Source organism: Haliotis cracherodii, unplaced genomic scaffold, assembly GCF_022045235.1.
Source record: "Haliotis cracherodii isolate W230 unplaced genomic scaffold, xgHalCrac1.p SCAF_14, whole genome shotgun sequence".
NCBI lineage: Eukaryota > Metazoa > Mollusca > Gastropoda > Lepetellida > Haliotidae > Haliotis > Haliotis cracherodii.
The window spans coordinates 35,746,697-35,769,296 of NW_027266269.1; the positions used below are offsets into that span (position 1 = coordinate 35,746,697).

General features: G+C 39.9%; 1 protein-coding gene across 3 annotated transcripts; it reads right to left on the reverse strand.

Annotated features, from left to right (window-relative positions):
- Positions 1 to 14,690: 14,690 nt before the first annotated feature.
- LOC139460784 (solute carrier family 25 member 44-like) lies at positions 14,691 to 22,055 on the reverse strand. Of its 3 annotated transcripts, none has more exons than XM_071242257.1 (4): positions 22,026 to 22,055; positions 18,169 to 18,991; positions 17,328 to 17,455; positions 14,691 to 15,596 (listed from the first exon to the last, which is right to left on the reverse strand). In XM_071242257.1, exons 2-4 carry the CDS (start codon positions 18,839 to 18,841, stop codon positions 15,408 to 15,410), a joined length of 990 nt encoding a protein of 329 aa, XP_071098358.1. In that variant the 5' UTR covers positions 18,842 to 18,991; positions 22,026 to 22,055; the 3' UTR covers positions 14,691 to 15,407. The 3 variants fall into 3 exon arrangements, with proteins under 3 accessions (XP_071098358.1, XP_071098357.1, XP_071098355.1); XM_071242256.1 differs by having other exon boundaries at positions 21,882 to 22,049; XM_071242254.1 differs by having other exon boundaries at positions 18,169 to 18,994; positions 21,882 to 22,049.
- Positions 22,056 to 22,600: the final 545 nt, after the last annotated feature.

Below are 22,600 nucleotides of genomic sequence, written 5' to 3' on the forward strand. Positions count from 1 at the left end.
ATGTTGAGGTATGGAAGTTACGATCATCTTACTGCTACGACTGTCGCAGGGTTATGTTAAGGTATGAAAGTTACGATCATCTTAGTGCTACGACTGTCGTAGTGTGATGTTGAGGTTTGAAAGTTACGATCATCTTACTGCTATGACTGTCGTAGTGTGATGTTGAGGTATGGAAGTTACGATCATCTTAGTGCTACGACTGTCGTAGGGTGATGTTGAGGTATGGAAGTTACGATAATCTTACTGCTACGACTGTCGTAGGGTGATGTTGAGGTATGGAAGTTTTGATCATCTTGGTGCCACGACTGTCGTAAGTCCATGTTAAAGAATGGGAGTTACGTTCGTCTTGCACCAAGATTGCTTGGTGGAACAGCTCCCAGTTCATTAAAACCAAATTAAGTATCATAGTGAATGTGTAAATTTATCACCTACATATAACTGGCAAAAGAAACAGAGATCATATACATTTATACGTAACTAAAAAATGATAAGACCAAACATTATTTTTTAAGGACATTCAACATGTGCAGTGATATTTTCTTTTTTCTATGTTAGGCAAAATATTTTCCCCAGAAGTTTCTGGAACAAATAATTTTAGGCACCCAAATTCCACGCTTTCTTTTATAATGCCTTGTGTTGCCAACAAGAAAGTAACACCTCAGATTTTCGTTGCCTTTCAAACTGCTGTTCGTCTCAAATGATAAATGAAATAACCCACATTTCCCACAATTTTTATGTAACCAAAAATGGCCAGGCCTAATTTAAATTAAATGTGTAACCTTATTCAGACATTATAAATATTGACAAACAGCAAAATATAAGAGACAAATCACGTTTTGATTCAGTTGAAATAATGCATTCTTACTTAAGAATGTTATTATTTAGCTGAATTGTAAATTTCTTAAAATTTTATGCCGGACAGCTGGGCCATTGGAGGAAAATTTCATGCAGCCCGACTGAAAAGTTACTAGCCACAGGCAGGAGGGCAAGAAGTTATTTTGGACACTGATAAATAGCATGATCTCTGTTTCTTTTGGTGTGAAACCTGACTTGATTGTGCTGGTGTAACTGAAGGTGTAACATTGATGACCAATAATTCTTTAATACCGAGTATGTACACTCCTACAGCATTTCCACACGTTCCATGATTTATTCTACAAATGTTTATTATTTATTGCGCCCGCTGTGCATTGATATGTGGTCCTATATTACTTGTCTCATGCGGGTCAGGGCTCAATCTAATGCGTCACAATTTGCAGAGTTGTGTCCCTTAGGCATGCCAGCATCCTGTAATCATGGTTTGATTGACTGGGTGTCCAGTCATCTGGGTGTCAAGTCATCTCATGCATCAAGATTTGCAGAGTTGTGTCCCTTAGGTATGCCAGAATCCTGTTTTCATGGTTTGATTGACTGGGTGTCCAGTCATCTGGGTGTCAAGTCATCTCATGCATCAAGATTTGCAGAGTTGTGTCCCTTAGGTATGCCAGAATCCTGTTTTCATGGTTTGATTGACTGGGTGTCCAGTCATCTAATGCATCACAATTTGTTCTGTGGAGTTGTGTCCCTTTGGCGTGCCAGAATCCTGTAATCATGGCTTTGATTCCCAGATTGGCCATGATTATGTTTCTAGGTTTGTCAGCACCATACAAAGTGGTAAACATTCTTCATAAAGCTGACATGTGATACACTTGAAATATTGTTAACAACGGCATTGAACCCAATTTAATCTCTCTCCTATGAGGATTCTGGAACTGGGAAGTTGTCACATGTCCAATGCTGGTCATAAGAGAGGACTAGATTGTATATTTGATGGGCACAATGGCTTTGATGTCCATCTGTCGGCTGGATGGATTGTCGTGTATTTGGTCGGATTGTTCTTCACACTATCGACCACTGGTTTGGCTGTTTGTAGACATGATATGGCCTTAATATGGACTTTGCCACAATAGTCCAGCCACAATTATGTGCATCTTTATGATGCATCAAAACACTACATCATCCCAGTCAGGGGATAAGTTTGCACTCAATTTTTGTTCTCGGCTGCCTGGGCAGTAATCAATCCAAGCTGCCTGTGAGGTGTCAGGTCACATTACCATCTCATCCTACCGGGTACCCATTCACTGCTGGCATATTTGGAATTATGTCACTTGTCTGAGGAGACACCACGTATTACATGTGCTTCAGTGTTGGGAGACCGAAGCCCAAGAAACTCCAAGTAGTCGAGCTGCCCAGTGTGGTCAAATATTCAGCTACTCTCTGCGACCCGTGTTGGCTGATATAATTTGTTTAATCTCAGTCTCGAAGAACGGGGCGGTCGGGTAGCCTAGTGGTTAAAGCGTTCGCTTGTCACGCCAAAGACCCGGGTTCGATTCCCGACATGGGTACTATGTGTGAAGCCCATTTCTGGTGTCCCCTGCCGTGATATTGCTGGAATATTGCTAAAAGCGGCGTAAAACCATACTCACTCACTCACTGACGGGACCACGGGTCACAGGACCACGGGACACAGGACCACAGGACACAGGACCAAGGGACACAATTAGCTGTAAAATTGCTGATGCGACATTAAGCAATACCGGGTAATCATTCACACACTAACTAGGACCTGGCCTGTCATTTATAATATTCGGGACATATATGGTAAGCAGTGACATATAATCAACATATATATCATCCAAGAAATACTTATATTCGAAATGGATTTCCACATTATATGTTTGGAGTAAGGAATTTCTCTGTAAATATTTCCCAATATTTTGAAAGACAAAGTTGACCTGAGGATTTCAGCTTCTGTTTTCTCCAAAGCAACATTTCGGACCAGATGCTGGATAGATCATTAACAAGAAAGATAACGGAACCAGCATCTGTACCGAAAACCTCGCGTTGAAAGAATAATGATGTTAAAATCCATGTAAGGCGTCTATGTTTGTTGTAAGAGGCGACTGACGGGATCGGGTGGTCAGGCTCATCATGCAAGTCATCGTATCCCAATTGCGTGGATCGATGCTCATGATATCAATCACTGGATCGTCTGGTCCAGACTCGATAATTTACAGACCGCCGTCATATAGCTGGAATAGTGCTGAGTGAGGGCTTAAACAGCAAACAAGCAATCGAGCAAAAAATCCATTTGTAAACTCTTTGTTGACACCACAGCTTTTATAATGTCACTTTTATAAAGATATTTTGCCACTTGTGTACCATCAAGTAATCATGGAGACACTGTGTACCGGTACATGTCCGTATCATCCCAACTAGAACCACCACACTGCTACTTAATGCCTCTTCAGATGGGAGAGTCCATTGTTTGCCTGGCCCATAATGTTTGAAGATGCCATATTTGGTCCTGTCTGTACATTAGATGGAAGAGTCCATTGTTTGCTTGGCCCATAATGTTTGAAGATGCCATATTTGGTCCTGTCTGTACATTAGATGGAAGAGTCCATTGTTTGCTTGGCCCATAATGTTTGAAGATGCCATATTTTGTCCTGTCTGTACATTAGATGGAAGAGTCCATTGTTTGCCTGGCCCATGACTTTTTAAAGATGCGATATTTGTCTGTGTAGCTGTTACCCTTGTCTGTTGAGCGAGTCGCTGTATTTTAATGTTGGGAGAGAGGCGTCCGAGTGCTTCACACAGTTTTACCATTGTCAGAATACAATCACTGCCTTTTTAAACCCTGGTCTATCACGACTTCTTGGAACCTGCTCCACAAAGTGACCATGGCATTGTGGCGTCCGTAACCATGGTAACATGATTCCATGGTGACGTGAGGTTACATCTGCTGAAAACATGGCAGCACGAGGTAAAACCTTCTGTGACCATGGTATCTTTAAGTTCTCATTAACCATGGTAACGCAAGTTTATTCCAGCCATTACACAAATCATAGTCATGACATTAAGATTTTGTGTAACCATGGTAACACTTAAGTTGCGCTGTTCATGACCATGACCATGGTTATGCAATTTTAAGCATCGTGTTAGCATGAGGTGAGAGACCTTGCATAACCATGTGGTCCATATATGTTTCTTCATAGACATGTCTCTTTGTGGAATAGATTCTGGAAATATTCCTTTCTATGCAAGATTTTGTCAACAATTGTACATTATGGCAAGCATCACTGCCAAGAATTTAATTATTACTGAGTGTCTCATTCCTGCTTTAAGATAACTGATCTATATTTGCCATGGTATTCTCACACGATCATTTGTTTTATGACAGAAGTTGATTTTATATTTGGGATGATTGTACAGAGTTTGTACTGGGGAGTACTCCATGCCTGTCCACGGAGGCAGTGTAAATGGGGATAGCTTGCATTTTAAATCCGGGGTAGAATAGGTCTTCAGCAACCCATTCTTGCTGTAAAAGGCGACTATGCTTGTCGTAAGAGGCGACTAACGGGATCGGGTGGTCAGGCTAGCTGACTTGGTTGAAGCATGTCATCGATCCCAATTGCGTGGATCGATGCTCATAATGTCAATCACTGGATTGTCTGGTCCAGACTTGATTATTTACAGACCGCCGTCATATAGCTGGAATATCGCTGAGTGTGGCGTAAAACAACAAACCAACCAACCAAGCATTGGATTTCATGCACCTTATCTGCCTGTTTCACAAGAGGATCTTAGCCCTAGGACGATCAGTGAGTGTAAAAAAACGTGAGATCGCTCTGTGCAACTGTGTTGTGTCTGTGCAGTGTTGGCATAAATTTAACATGAAAGTCAGGAAGTCTTTGTCATAACCCTTCTGTTATCATTAATGATATCCGAGGTTCCTATGTTCAAGTCCCACAGAAGCAAATACCGTATTCGACATAATTAGCGGCCCGTCCTAATTAGCGCCCACGGCGATATTTGCTTATATATTGGCTAGTGAACTAATCCCAATTAGCACCCCTTCCGATTGATCAATGTACACATGACCTATTTATTCGTGTATAATACACACTCGTGTGTAATATGCACCCTCAACTATGGGCAATTAAATTCTGGAAAAATATATCTGTCGCATATAAACATTTCAGGCTGTCAGCATAAACCACGAAATTTATCTTTCAAAATGATATTCAAATAAGAGCCCCCTATATCTAATTTTGAGAGCGCCCTGGGCGCTTATTACGTCGAATACGGTACTCGTTCCTAGTGATTCTGCTGGAAACAAAGGACATTTTCATGATGTCAAATTTCGACCTTTCTGTGTAATTACCAAAGTGAGGGAACAAAATGAGGACATGTTGGAAGATAGTGTCCAAGAAAATGAACCAATCCTAAGTCTCAAATACTGTACCATACCCCGACAAGAGAATCAATGCTCACACTATCGACCACCGATTTGTTTGTTGATCCTGTAACCATGGTAACTGCTATATGTTTTTGTACTAGTGCTTACCTATTTAACACATTCAGCAATGCAGGGTTTGCTTTGTACACAGATGGTCTGGGTTTGATTCTCACGGTGGGCAGATTGGGAAGCTACTGATGGTTTAGCTGTGCTGATGTGAGAACGGACTTGATGTGAAAAGGGGATCTTTTCACTCAGTGGTAATTAAACTCTTGCAGTATGTGACAAATGTTGCAATGGTTTTTAATGGAGTATTTGTCTGTTGTGTTGCACTTGAGATGAATGTTAGGCAATGTGTTTGTATCATAGTGTGTACAGGGTTTTCTCAACTGTTGCTTTGTTTCCATGGAAACCACAGTTTTCATGTTCCTGTGATCTGAATCTGCCTTGACAATAAATGTGATCTTTTCAGTCCAGTCTTTGTCCTTTTATTCGGTTGAGATATTATCCCATGCAAGTTCTGGTCTCCATGGTGCTGCTAAGATGGCTCTGAATTGAGGATTGGTTGACCAAAATGGCTGCCAATGTACATGTTACCATAATGATTTGTTTGCTTGTTGTTTAATGCCGCACTCAACAATATTCCAGCTATATGACGGCGGTCTGTAAATAATCAAGTCTGGACCAGACAATCCAGTGATTGACATCATGCACAATTTGGATACGCTGACATACATCAACCAAGTCAGCGAACCTGACCACCACATTCCGCTAGTCACCTCTTACAACAAGCATAGTGTACTCTTAAGACAAGCATGGATTGCTGAAGACCAATTCTAACCAAGATCTTCACGGGTCTGTTACCGTAACGAATGCCAGGGGATATCACTCCCGTGACTCTGTTGATGTTAGTGTTAAAAAAGCTATAGAGAGGCAGCGTGAAGCAATATCCATATTGGTTTGCATTTTTAAATCTACTGGCCATATCCATTGATATCAATGATGGGATTCTGGGTTAAAATAGATCCCAACATTCTATCCTTAGCTCGTCGTTGGAAGTGACTTCATGGCTAAGGTAGTTGTGCTCAGTGACTTGGGTAATTGTCTGTCGTCGTCGCTGATGAGTGCTCCGTGGTCCAGCAATCTCATTAAAATCAGATCTAAGTTCTCGCTACCGCTAAACAAAGATCTGAGGACATCCCATTATGGGTCACGTCAGAATGACCTTCGCGAACTTTGACCGAGCACTGAAATAACTAACAAGAAGTCAACATCAGCCAATTAGAAAGTAGCTTTCTCGAGCTTTACGGTACTCGTTTCAACCTGGCGACTTCCATTTCAAACCCTTGAAAAATATGTTGACAGTTCTCGATTAAAATTTTGAAACTGAACAAACGAACATTCTTGAATGTCTAAAATATGGTGGTGATTGTATGGCAGTGCTTCCCATGTACTGTGCAACACCTCCTTCCTTCAAATATTTATCCCACGGAAGCGAGCCGTGTCATACCAAAAGACGTTAAAAAATGATACTTGTTGTTACACTGTCTGGCGCTTTGCATTAAGGGGCTAAAACAAGGACTGGTGGGCTTGGAGTCAGGTATCTCAGTGAGCTAGCGCTATAAATCGGCATCAGTCTGGACTAGTACAAGCAGCCACACACATGCATGCACTTCGCTATATAAGTGCAATAATCTTGGACGCGACATTAAACCCCATTTCACCTCACCTCAAAGGACAAACAGCGGGGTTTATACTGTGATATTGCTTACTTGTATAGCACCACATGCTGCCATGATATCAGTATAGCTTGAGATATTATTGACTGATGAATGAGTTTGGTTTAACACTGTTTTGAATAGTTTGTATGTTAAATCACAGTGTGTCAACTTTAGGAGGTAAGAAAGCCAGAAGTGATGCAGGTGTTAGACATTTACCACACTTGAAAAACCCAAACCCAGAAACATAAAAAAAAACAAATTTGGGATTCAAACCCAATTATCTCCGGTTCTTGTTACACCTGAGGCACACGACCCTGGTGCCAAGATGACAGTGCCAGCCGACATCCCCTGACTAGGGAGGGACAGACTGTCAGAACATAGCGGTGGTAATGCGGAATGGTGGCGTTAGTTTGGCTTTATTCCAACATCACAGCCGTTTTCAGCTATATTCCAGCAATATCACAGCTACTTTTGGCAATATCACAGGAGTTTTCAGTAAAATCAAATCCTCCAACAATATTCCAGCAACATCACAACCGCTTTCAAGATCACAACTACTTTCAGAACCATCAGCCTCTTTCAGCAATATCACAGTTACTTTCAGCAATATTCCAGCAACGTCAAATCCTCCAACAATATTCCAGCAACATCACAATCGCTTTCAGTAATATTCCGTCGTCGAGGTCATAATTGCTTTCAGAAACATCAGCCTCTTTCAGCAATATCACAGTTGCTTTCAGCAATATTCCAGCAACGTCAAATCCTCCAACAATATTCCAGCAACATCACAACCGCTTTCAGCAATATTCCGTCCGGATCACAACTGCTTTCAGAAACATCAGCCGCTTGCAGGAATGTTCCAGCCGCTTTCAGGAATGTTCCAGCCTCTTTCAGGAATGTTCCCATCAAGATCCCAACCACTTTCAGCAATATTCCAGCCGCTTTCAGCAATATTCCAACCACTTTCAGCAATATTCCAGCCCCTTTCAGCAATATTCCAACCTCTTTCAGCAATATTCCAACCACTTCCAGCAATATTCCAGCCACTTTCAGCAATGTTCCCATCAAGATCCCAACCACTTTCAGCAATATTCCAGCCGCTTTCAGCAATATTCCAGCAAGATCAGCAAGATGTAATGGCCACCAGAACTGCAGTGTGGCTGGTGCAGACCACAGTGGTGGGGTGGGCGTTCTTCCAGGGGACACACCCTTCTCTGAAATCCCTGGATCTCTCTCTGGACTGAACCTACCATCAGCATGATCAGTATCTCTGGTCAGCTGACACAAACAAGGAAGAGTGCCTAGGAGAAATAATTTATTCTGACAGTCAATCACAGCCATACATACCAGACAGTCAGAAAAATCCAGTTATATATATCATCATATTCTATGTACACAGAAACAGTCACAATTGGCACAGTTGACTGTTATAAATACTCAATATTATGACAAATGGAAAAATGTCACACTAGTGTTCTGAACCATGCATGCAAGTACCGTATATTCTTGTGTATAGTGCGCACTTTTTTTTCCAAAAAAACACAGCTGTGTAGAAGGGGGTGCGCATTATACACAAAATAAAGAGTTTTGATGTTTTTTCCCCATGGAAAGATATAACCGTGTGCGCACTCGTAACACCAGAAATACCATGTCAACAAATCCACACTGAAGTACACAAAATCATCATGTAATTACACTGTCTGGTTACAAAAAGTGTTCTTTGCATATTTGGACTTATGTAAGTAACTTATTTCATTAATTTTATTCACAATTCCTTTTAATATTGTTTTAATTAATTTCGGCGAAATCGTGTGTGAAGAGATCGGAAGATCGCACAACTCACTGTTATTAACAGCAACCACAATCAGATTACCGCTATTGACGCCTTGAAACGAACATTAGTTGACAGAGAATGGATACATATATCATAAATGCCATACTTTGACTCGTTAAAAGTCATATTTGTTATAGTTTGATGATCCCATGTCAACATGTAGTTCTACACACTACTCCTGCTGCCTCCCACGTCTCAAACTACAATTCAGTGAGTGAGGAGCTGACGTAGTGACTTCAATTTCTTTAAGTCTTCAATATGAGTCTAGATGCTAGTACTGCCTGACAACCGATCAAGCATAGGTTGCCGGTAGCCTATATTCTTACTAAGAATCCCAATGGCTTCACTAACATAACCCGTGAAGATTCCGGGGTAGAATATGTCTTCAGCAACCCATGCTTGCCGTAAAAGGTATCTATGCTTGTCGTAAAAGGCGACTAACGGGATCGGGTGGTCAGACTCGATGACTTGGTTAATGCATGTCATCGATCCCAATTGCGTGGATCGATGCTCATGATATTAATCACTGGATTGTCTGGTCCAGACTCGATTATTCACAGACCGCCGTCATGTAGCGGGAATATTGCTGAGTGCGGCGTTAAACAACAAACCAAATCACTAACATAACAACTTTTTGTCTTGAACTAGTGTAGTTTTGATTATCCAGGGTATAAAACAAATAATCTGGACCAATTTGCACCAAGCCAATTCCACTTAACAATCAGCACATCGTATACCATCACTTAATCACCTCACTCGTGAAAATCTGTGTTAGAATAGGTCTTCAGCAACTAAAACTAAAACTAAAACAAAAACTAAAAACAGCTTATCGTAAGAGGCGACTAACGGGATTGGGTGGTCAGACTCACTGACTTGGTTGATATATGTCATCGTATCCCAATTATGCAGATCGATGCTCACGATGTCACTGGATTGTCTGATCCAGACTCAATTATTTACAGACTGTTGTCATAGAGCTGAACTTTTGATGAGTGTGGCGTTAAACAACAAACAAACAAACAAAAAATGTTGTTTTACACTGCACTCTGCTATATGTTAGCCTGCAAATAATGAAGTCTAGACAAGACAATCCAGTGATTGTTATTGTGAGCAACAATCCACACTTTTGGGGTAGGATGACACTCTATCAACCAAGTCACTGAGCCGACCGCCCAATCAGTTCTATTCAAACCCAGAATCCCCATCAGTACATTTAACAAGAAGTACATCGTATACCATACCTTAATCACCTGCATTAAACAAACTGAAAAATCAAAATGAGTTTGAATATCACTTTCACGAGAAAATCCATAAATCGATTGACCACCCGAACCTCAAAAGTGCAGGAATTTATTTAGGATTCTAAACTAAGTGCCCCTATCAGGAAAAGATCATTATTTTTTTCAAAACTTAGAGTTTATTTTCCTAATCCTGAGGTATGAGATTCAAAATGTCAGCTTATCCTGACACAGTAAAGGGAGGTAACTGTGTGCAGCTTAGACCATGGAAACTGCATAGCCAGCAGTTGTGTAGCAAATCCACAGTTAGTCTGTAGCACAGTTAGTCTGCAGGGTGTGGTAATCAACATTATCATTATAATTAACTTTGGGTATAACAGAATAATTTGAAGCTTATAAACAATCCATGTGGCAGGATTTCTAATCTGCTAATATTGTATTCATATATAACAAGCAACAGTTGTGCAGTGCAGGTCAGAGAAGGAGACAGTAACCATACTTAGACATTAATGATAGAAGTGCTGTGATATTGGAGTGTGCGTGATACAATACTGTGAGAATATGTGGGTTTTGCACTGCTTTTAGGAATATTCCAGCTACATATTGGCAAGGCAGCATTAGAAATTGGCACTTGTCCCATAGTCCTTGACAAACTGTCCAATAGTTATCATAAGAACTAGAAGAAATTAGCCATTATTAAGGGTCTTGCCATGCGTTATCATTATAAGGACTAGTGGACTAAAATTGTTAGAAAAATACTATTAATAATACTTTTGTGCAAAGTGTTAACAGGGTATGAGATTACCCGATACCCGCTACGCCTCGGTAGCCCTGTTCGTACTTTTCCATAAAGAGTAAAAAAATTAAATTATAAAAAACTTTTAATTATTTAATCATGTTAATCACATAATAAACTTCGAAACAGTTTTTCAAAAGTTCCCTCCACTATCAAATTTGTCAATCTTAGTACACGCAAAATATTATCATAACTCGTCCTTTAAAAATATATATACAGTGAATGCAAGGTAAAAATAACATGAGAATCTGTGGTTCCTGAGTTACCTCCCTTGGCCATGACTGATCCATCTCTTGAACACACAAAGTCAGACATACTGGACCCAAACTAAGGCATATTTCTTGGCTATGAAATTTCTGAACTTCACATACTGATAAAACCACAAACCAAAATCAAAGTCTGACTACAATTGAAAACAATTGATCATGTAACCATGGTAACCCAGTGTTCAAAATTAAGCATGAAAGTCAAAGGGTCCATGACAGCACGACCTTCTGACCCCTATCCCTGTTAGGGGTCACAATACTTATATTTACATCAAATCATAAGGAAACATATTGTCTATACATATATCGAAGCAGGTTCCAAAACCTAGCTGTGAACACATGTTTGTTGCTGTTATTTTTTCAAATGAACTTGAAAAGCTAATTACAACACATTTTGCAATATTTGAATGACAAAACAGCTGGCGTGGAGGTCATTAAAAACGCGTAGTAATTATTTATTTTAGCAAGTGTATCATCTTGTATCGATACAGAAAACAATGTATCGTGTATCGTATTGTTGCATGAAGACTCAAGATGCACCAGTGCACCAATGTATCGCCTCACCCCTACCAATGTATCGCCTCACCCCTACCAATGTATCGCCTCACCCCTACCGCCTCAATCTCATTAAAATCAGATCTCAGTTCTCGCTGCCGCTAAACAAAGATCTGACGACATCCCATTTGGGGTCATGTCAGAACGACCTTTCATCCGACCAATCAGAGCGTCGCTTACCAGATCATGAAAGAGACAGTCAGAATGTAATTTCTAATCATGCAGCCTCGAAAACGTTGAAACAGGGTATTCCGAACGATAGTTACAGGCTTAATCTATACAATCTAGACCATATAATAGCCATTCTAGAACATTCTATTGTTCAGGTTTCAAATTTTTAAGCGAGATTTTGTCAAAAAATGTTTTGAAGCATAGTCACCAATTTGAAATTAGTGCCATAAGGCACGAGAAAGCTGCCTTCTGATTGGCTAATGTCGACTTCTTGTCTGCAATTCCATTGGCCAGTCAGAGTTTGCGAAAGGTCGGTCTGACGTGACCCGTAATGGGATGTCCTCAGATCTTTGTTTAGCGGCAGCGAGAACTAAGATTTGATTCTAATGAGATTGCTACCGCCTAGTCCTATATTCAGTAAGTAAAGGACCTCGAGGAACCCCTGTCACCCTTTATTTCAAACACTGGTAAATAATGATAATGATTATGATTTAAACAAATTGCCTCCTGTCAGTACTAGACCAGGATATCAACGTACATTCAAATAAACAATCAATCAAAAAATTAACTACATTGGTCACAACCATATATAACTTCAGTAACCATGGTAACAACACCAGAAAAATCAAGAATACGTAAGTCAAATATTCAGTGAATATTCAAAAGCTGCAGCAAAACAGACCTTAAACAAAACTTGTACACTAAAATAAACCTTGAATGACAGTTCTAACATAAAATATGTATTCCTGGGACTTTATTGAAAGCTGACCTATAACATGGATTACAGATAATTTGTATTTGTAATAGTTTACAGGTATTTACTTGGGCTTTTCTGTTCGAGTCCGAGGGACACTTGGGAATTCCTTTGTGGTGGTCCCCACTAGGACTGGAACAGGTAACTCAGGTACTCGGGTCGGGTGGGTACTGAGTAGGACCCGGGTACCCACAGGACTACCCGGATCCGTGATTAGTCACGTGATATATTGTTTAATGACAAAAATTATCTAGAACTCTATGGTTACACTACACGTCGCTAATGTTTGCATTTCTTTTTGATTATGCACCCATTCCTTCTGATTTTTCATATGGTTGAATAAAGATATAACTTAGTTCAACTTCAGTGTATGCATGACCAGATTGTTCAATACATGTATCTAAATACGTTTTGCCATGGCTATGCCAAAAATGTTCCTAATCGGACATTTTGAGACATCTCATGAGACCAACAGTGCGTACCCGAATAAGGTCAGGTAATAAGAGGGGGGGGGGGGGGGGGGGGGGTTAGGGTTACCCGGGTAGTAAATTTGGACTCGTCCCAGCCCTAGTCCCTACGACCACATGGCAAATTTTGCAGTAATAAAATCATTATTAACTTTATACTCTTCACACCATGTACCATGTTTACCCAGCGCTAGTTAATAATGGAAATAAATGAAAATTCACGTCCCTGTTTGATATGTAATTCAACATGTTCAATGACTGAATGAAGAAGATCGTGAATGAACAGTGTGAACTTTGATTATATTTCTCACGAGAATAGAAATGTCAGTTAAAAATAATACTGTATTCGCTGTACGAAGTGATCTGCTGCAATAAGCGCCCCCTGACCAATCTCATTAAAATCAGATCTTAGTTCTCGCTACCGCTCAACAAAGATCAGAGGACATCCCATTTCGGGTCACGTCAGATAGACCTTTCATCCGACCAATTAGAGCGTCACTTACCAGGTCATGAAAGTGACAGTCGGAATGTGATTTCTAATCATGCAACCTCGAAAACTTTAACACGGGGTATTCCGAACGATAGTTACTGGTTTAACGACTGAATGCTTACATTCTAGACCATATATTTTCCATTCCAGAATGTTCTTTTGTTCGGGTTTCAAATTTTTAATCGAGAATTTGTCAAAATATGTTTCGAAGTGTAGTCTCCAGTTTGAAATTAGTGCCGTAAAGCACGAGAAAGCTGCCTTCTGATTGGCTAATGTCGACTTCTTGTCAGTCTTTCCATTGGTCGCGCAAGGTCGGTCTGACGTGACCCGTAATGGGATGTCCTCAGATCTTTGTTACGCGATAGCGAGAACTAAGATCTGATTTTAATGAGATTGGCCCCTTGACCAACTTCCAGACCAATCTGTAAGTATTTCGTATGACGCCCCCTACTAAGAGTAAGACCGAAAATTTACATGATATTTGGTCTTTTCTTGTATATTTTACAGATGTTTTACTGGAAGCTGCAGCGCAGAAGGGGCATATTATTGCCAAGTAACCATGGTAACTATTATGACAACAGTTTTAGTTTCATCAACCTTTCAACAAATATAACTTGCGTTTGGTTTGAATAAGCGGCTCCGTTTTGTCAATGTCCTAAGCACAATGATGTATCTGGGGAACCCTTAAATCATTATTTTTAACATTATGCCAAATTCTCACTCACACACTCAATGCTACGATTCATCTAGTAACTGCCAGTCAGAGGACATTTCCACTCATCCAAGGGATACCTGTAACATGGGGAAGGTCAATGTGAGAGCCTATCACGGTCCCTGCTGTATTCTGTGATTCCAAGTTTGTGGAGTATTTGTCAGGAATGCACACTCAGTGACGAAATTTACATATACATGCCGAAAATCACATTTTGTGCAGAACTTGTGCAGAACTTGTGCAGAATTTTGCATTTATTTGCCCCACAATTCATCAAACACACTGCAGAAGTCATCAAACACTGCAGAAGTCATCAAACACTGCAGAAGTCATCAAACACTGCAGAAGTCATCAAACACTGCAGAAGTCATCAAACACTGCAGAAGTCATCAAACACTGCAGAAGTCATCAAACACACTGCAGAAGTCATCAAACACTGCAGAAGTCATCAAACACTGCAGAAGTCATCAAACACTGCAGAATTCATCAAACACACTGCAGAAGTCATCAAACACTGCAGAATTCATCAACATGATCAAACACACAGCAGAATTCATCAAACACACTGCAGAATTTTAATGTGCGAATCGAAAGCTGCATTGTTGTAAACATGTAAACAGATATTGATTTTGTTCTAAAGTTTAGTTGACGTTTGTATTACCCGGGTAATGCTTACCAAAATTGCATGTCTGTATTTTGACACAAGTGGATTCCAGATTCACTTCAACAAGCCATTTTGGTTGTGAATTAGTCAATCATAACGTCTTCCCCGAGTCAAAATGGTGCAAAACTATGAAATTCACAAAAAAACTTATAAGTTTGCAGAATTGTGTGCAGAATTATCCAATTTTACAGGATTTACCAAAATTGACAGCAGAATTTTGACTTTTGGTCGCGGCATACAGCAGGGACTGATATGTAAAATGGGGAAGATCGCTGTAAGTGCCCACTGATGTTATTAATCCATGACAACAGAGGCTAGACCAAAACAGTCGCAACATAACAACTCACATTCAAACAGCTCGGACATATTCGTCATGCACATCAACAAGTGATCATGTAGATAAAAATATCTATGGTACAATTCTTCTAAAAGTGGCCATTTCCTACAGGAAGCAGTCGTCACCAGCGCACTTGCTGCTTGTATTCGTCCAGGAGGCTCCAGCGTTTGATGGTCTCGTAACCGAGGATGATGAAGAAGGAGAACATCACCGACTGCACCAGGCGAGCCGTCAAACCCTTCGTGACAATCCAGAAACGTTCCTCTTGCCACAATATCTTCACAGTGTCGGAGAAATTGGTTCCATCAACCTGCATGGTGAAAGACAGGCAGGGATTGAAATATTTTGTTTACAAGTGAGTGAGTGAGTGCAGGTTTTATGTCACTTTTAACAATATTCCATCAATATCCCAGAAGGTGACACTAGAAATGGGCTTCACACATTGTACCCATGTCGGGAATCGAACCAAGGTCGTCTGCATGACGAGCAAACGCTGTAACTGCTAGGCTACCTGACCGCCCCTTCTTAACAAGTTTGCCAGGCACTCTTTACGATCTTCATTTTGATTGGTTGCTGATTTCAAGCTCACCATGAGATTAATTCCATGCAAAGTTGGCAGTGTTTGAATAATTTTAAATCCCAAAAAGACATTCGGGCAGTTGACCCATTAATGTTGCCTGCCCATCTTCAAAGTTACCTGCCCGCATTCGGACATCATAAATATTGAAAATTCTCGAAAAATAAGACAAATCTTGATTCAGTTGAAATAATAGAAACAATCGATTGAAAATCTACATTGAGTTATAATAAAACTGAATATGTTGAAATAATAGAAATAATTGATTGAAAATCTACAAGGAGTTATAACATGTATAATAAACCTGAATATGTAAGAATCTTATAAATATCTGCCAGACAGTTGGGCAGGTGGAGGAAAAATTCATGGGGCCGACAGAAAAGTCACCAGCCACGGGCAGGGGGGCAGGTAGTCATTTTGGGCACTAAAAGTTGCTGATGAAAGAGATGAAGATGAGGATATTATTTCCGAAACAGAGCAATGGGGTGACCGCAGTGAATGTGTCGTGTCGTATTAAACAGACTGTTGAATTACACCCTGGATAACCAAGGTGTGGTCTTACCCTCAGAGAGACAGATAGCTTACTTATGTCTTTCCTTGGGCATACATACAATATACATGATATATATGATATACATGATATACATGTATACTCATGCCCCTGGTACAGGAGCTATGAGAGACAATCTACACAATAAATACAGATAATATATATAAATTGTATTAGCACATAGACTAAGCTTGTAAGATGAGACGAAGCGTATCATAAATGAAGCACTAAATAATTATAAAAAAAATAAAAAAATAAATGAAGCATGTATGTACACACATAAAGATACAGGTTTAAACATAAACTCTCTTCATGAGTAGAATATCCTTGCAGGTTTGGGCAGAGTAAAAAAACAGTGATGAATAGCTGAAAATGTGTCATCACTTTTGATCATCAGATCATTAAATAAATCCGCAAATCTGATAACTATTTCATTGAAACATTGTAAAATGGGTTAAGTAAAATTGGCAAATGTAAGACAGTGAAAAAGAACATGGATTTCATCCCAACTACATTTGGGCAGACGAAACAATATCTCTTACTGGGTAGTAAATTTTCATTTATTATCCAAAACTGGCTCCAACAGGAGATATCGCTTGGGTGAGATCAAGTGTTACCTACACTGTAGATATCACTGCAATGAAATTGCATCACAATGCTTAGCAGACCATTGTGACATCATTGTTACCATGGTTACCATGACGTCACAATCAAAATTTGATCACTAATGTGTCTCTGCTACTGAAGTGTGTTGGTTTCTTTTTTCATTTGGGAGAATGATGTTGGATGATAAATGAAATCTCACCCTCATGTCCTTTGATCATTGTTGAAAATATATCAAGCCTCAGAATTTTTCCACTTTTATCAACTCATGTTACCATATTGGATATCAAAAGCGCCTTGGGTATATGTACCTGCATCCGTGCTCTGATGAGGTCGAGGGGGTTGGTGATGACGGCGGCGGAGATGCCGCTGAGGGGCCCGGACACCACCTGTAGCACTAGTCTGGGGATGTAGGCAGGGGCAATACTGGCAAGCATGTCTGCAGCACAACATCAGTAACCACATCATCAGTATCAACATATCATAGACAAAATAACCACACAAAAAACGAAGCAAAAAAATGTCCCCAAGATTCCTTATTGGTAACCTATGTGAGTTCAAATCCCAGTTCACCCCGATAATGTTTCTATTTTTTATCTGCACCATTCCCGTGCTTGTTGATTTCACAAAAGTGGTAAACATCTGAGACCTGCATTACCATGATTACCACGATCACTTCAGAAGTCTTCAGGATTTCCTCCCACATTAAGCATACACACTGTGAAGTAACTGGAGTACAGTTCAGTGTGGCGTTGGTTTGTTTTGTTTGTTGTTTAACGCCGCACTCAATAATATTCCAACTATATGACCGCAGTCTGCAAATAATTAAGTCCGGACCAGACAATCAAGTGATTGCATCTACAAGTCAGCGAGCCTAACCACCTAATCCTGTTAGTCGCCTATTATGACAAGCATAGCCGCCTTTTACGGCAAGTATGGGTTGCTGAAGACCTATTCTACCCCTGATCTTCACGGTCAAAGCAGCGTTAAACTCAACTCACTCACTCACTGTCATTGTCTCCAGGCCTTTGATTGTTGCTTACAAAAAGAGACCTCACCACGGATGTGTGAATTCATGGATGATGATGCAGGAATGAATTGCATACAAACTCATGAAGTACAGATGCTGAAAACCAACTACCAATCGCCTACCTGAATAACTGTCATAGAAAAACCACCACAGGGCGCTGTTTGGCGCAAACACCGTCAGTGACACAAAATAACCCTTGTAGAATCCAAGCAGCCCATCTCGCCTGTACACTTCTCGTATAATTGCTGTTACTGCACCAAACCGTCTCTTTCTCGCCTCGTCTGATATTTCTAATTTTTGTAAACTTGACAACTTCTTTTGCACCTTTTCACTGGACATGTTGGAAGTCCCTGTTTTACGCCGCCCCATCAACATGAGGTGCTGGGTGATTATATCTAGGGGAACAGACAAGGTCTGTCCTACAATGGAGGCACTTCCTCCTGCTATAAAAGACCTCGTTTTGCTGTTTGTTACGGACGTGTTTTCCATGAGGTAGTGACGGGTACCCTCGTACGTTGAGATGTATGCCATTGACGGAAACAGCTGCAAACAGCTTACAAAGAAGCCTCGGTACAATCCAGACACGCCCTCATTTCGTCCTATTTTCAAAAAAGCGTCAAAAGTGCCCTTGTACACTGTATGACCCTTTTGAATTTGAAGTCTTGTTTTAACCAGCGTCACTGGGTATAAGAGGGTCCGGATTGTCATTCCACTGGCAAACGTCAAAGGATAATACTTCCTCTTATCCATCATATTTAATTCAATGACCTGAAGTTCATCAACCTCGAAACTCATCTTGCTGCCTTGTTTGGTGAACTTTATCCCAAATATTGTATCAAATATGTCAGGTTTTGGTTAATGCAGAGATACTTCCAGCCAGCAATGGTGATGGTGGTGACCATGGATTCTTTCTGAGTCTTTTGGAACCATAACCTCTGATGACATCTTCTACCGAGAAAACAAACTCACATTAACATAACAAAACTAACACTGTAGAAACAGAAGCAAGGCTAGGCTTTTTTGCAACCATGGTAACCTTCACTGTGGGAACCACTGTGCAGTGTGATATGTGCAAAGGACTCAGATATTGCAATCAGGGCTGATTTAAAGGGGCACTGATCTAAAGGAATTCCCCGGACTGGTTGTTGCCTTTGTTATTGTTTTTTCCCCGTGAGTACCCGGATGATACGCGACGCAACTGAGCGTGACCAGAGACTGGGCTACCGTCTGCAAGGACAGCTAAATAAACTTGGAGGCTGGAGGCAATATTTGTTTTACGCATTTTTGCATAAACACTGATTGGTTAACCGGGATCTATAAAGATTTCGACAAAGGGCGCATGTTAATTAATTTCTTCAACCTAAACAAACAGACAAAAAGAACGGCGGAGCTCATCGGATGTCGTCATTGGGAAATAACCAAGATGGTTATAGTTTAATACTAAAAAAAAGTATCCATGCAGTGAAAGCATTTTCGGATTTCGGATTGCGTTGATAATACGATTACTACTCCCTTGTTGTCATCCACATTTTCTCGTATAACCCCTATACTTGTGTATTTGTCGTCATTCACTTGATGCTCAGTTAATGAATTTATTACAGGTACAATTAGTGGTAGCACCACTTAGATTACCTGACAAAGGTTCCCATTTGGCATTTATTGTGTCTGGGGTAATTATTCAATCTAAATCCAGGTTTGAAGTGAGGTGAAATGTGTGTTATGTAATATGCACGTGGCAGACCAGCAAGAGGTGAATGATCAGTTGATTTACTTTTTTTTTGTAAATCCACGGATCGTTCCCAGCCATCAAAGGATTAACAGAAAATACGTTGATTGATTAATCACTGTTATTTTGCACAGTGGATATGTCAAAAGTGAGTGTTTACATGTCTAGGTTTACTAAAACAAAGGGAATACACTCATATCATGGCGTGAAGTGCCGATGTAAAAACAACATACTTCGTTCAAAGGGTTTACTGATAATACGTTGATTGATTGATCATTGTTATCTATCACTCAATGGATTTTTTAGGAACTGTGGACGTTATGAAAATAGTTGTCACGTGGGCTTTCTCAGCTTACCCTTGAGACTTGACACCTATGTGAAACACCTGAAACAATCCAAGTGATCAGTTGAGAAACCGACACGGGTTAAAATATCCCCAAACGATATATATTTTAAAAAATATGTGATTGTTACAGGGACGAGTGACATCGAATAAGTATTTTTTGTACAGCTGCAGACGAGTGGGATATTGTTCCTTTGTGTGGATATTCATGGATACATTCATGGAACAAGGAAGCTGCCTAAAATTTATACACATAAATTTGGTAGGTTGTAATTATGGTATTTGCATTTTGTTTTCCTTCATTTGCTGTAACATTGAACCGATTCGTCCTTTTTTCTCTACGTCTTGGATTGGAAATTCTTCAATGCGCGATAGACGTTCTTTTCACAGGCCTTTTCCTTTGTAAGCGTGTATATATTACCGTCAATTTGTAAAACGTGATTCTCTCAGGCAATTTATAAAATGTGTAAATATTTCAGTCATTTTGACTAAAAAACCTGTCCAGATTGATTAAGACGATTAAAAGGGTCTACAAACATCACAACTGATTATTATGTAGGATTAGAAGCCAAACAACATAGAAATGTACTTTTCAACGTAATATTTTCAGTCTCTTGGTGATGACATTAAACATCAAAATGTTTGGAATTCGTTATCATAATAATACAGATGGAAATGTTTTTCAGGCACTTTGTAAAAAAACTGAATATTTAGGCGTTTAATAGATTTGAAAATGTTACACATTTTGACAGTAAAAAAATATACACACTATATAAAAGCAATGATCAGGTGAAATATTTACTTTGTGTTGCAAGTGTAAACGAAAACCGCAAAATTACCAAGCAAGTGTCTTATCAAAACTTCGTCACCATTACCGATGCTACCCACAAAGATACCTACATTTCCTTATTATCTCAAAAACTGTATTTCATTTTGTTGATCAATGTGACCACACGCCCTTATTACTACCCATACAAGTGACTAATGCGCTTACGAATGGCGCAGCAGAGGTCGTGAACTAGTCTAGATTTCTGCTATACATCCGGGTACTCACTGGGAAAAAACAATAACAAAGGCAACAACCAGTCCTGGGGAATTGCGTTAGATCAGTGCCCCTTTAAGTAACAAGGATTTAAATTTCACCAGTTGCAGGTTGACAGGAAAAGATAGTTACACCTGACAAAAACAGGTTGCACCTGGGGATGAAACGATACATCGGTACACCATGAGTTTTCATGAGACAGTGCGATACACAATACATTTTTTCTGTATCAATACAAGATGATACACTTGCTGAAATAAATTACTTACTACTCCTTTAATGACACCTGGCATTTTTGTTAGTAAGATACCGCAAAATGTGTTGATATTAGCGATAGAAGTTCACTACTAAAATAGCTGCTTTGAACACGTGTCTACAGCTGATTAGCGCTTCAGTAAGCTGCGCCCGGTAAACTGCATTGTCACCTTTTTATTAAATCAATCCTCTCTTAAATCTATCGAATTGTCAGATTTGGAATATGTGACACAGCAAATTATTGTTTTCGGATTAACAACTGGGTGTTTGTTTGTACGTGCTTAAAATTTCGCTTACAGAGCAATTCATTTTGTGTCTTGAGTGAAAGAGTGAAGAACTTGTCAATCACGTGACACACAATGATGTGACATTTGTGAATCTAAATGTCCGATGAAACAACCACTGCACCTTGGTCGCCTGAGACTGGGGTCACCTGATCAACTGAATACCATAACAGCTGAATACTAACCCGCTTCGGAAATGTCAATTAATTTGTCATTCTCCTCATCCAAAAGACGACTGGTTCAGATATCGTCTTCCCTAACACAAGTGCCACAAAATACAACATCGGCTATACAACTACAAACTGCAAAAACAGATTCTTGCCAATCACCGTTTGACTTTCTCCTGCGGGTAATCGAACCGGAAGCTAAAATAAAAGGAACAACAGCTCCGAGGTAAATACTAGCTTAAAAATAGATTCCATTTGCTGAATGTTTTCATCAATGTTACCTTTTCTTTGACCTTTCTACTTTAAGAGATCACTCATTAAATCACTAGACGTTTCAAAACCAAGTATTCTTTTATTTAATACGTTGAGTTCTCAGATTGAAAATGTAAGCTGGTTCCCGGCTCCCTATGCGCGTCGTCAACTTGCGCCAAGCTAGGAGTTCCTATATTGTGTTATTAGAGACGGGGCCCAGCTTCATAGAAAATGTTAGAAATTTATTTATTATTTCCTAAAATAGGAGCGACGTTTCGGTGTAGGTTCCAACACTTTTATGAGCAAGTAATCTTCACTATAGACTGTCATACATATCTTGAAACAAATATATCCATGCAAGTCTATGATGTTTGGCAAGTCTAGATTACTGCAGTATCAGACTGTCATACAGATCCTGAAACAAATATATCCAATACAGCCCATGCAAGTCTGAAATGTTTGGCAAGTCTAGATTACTGCAGTAT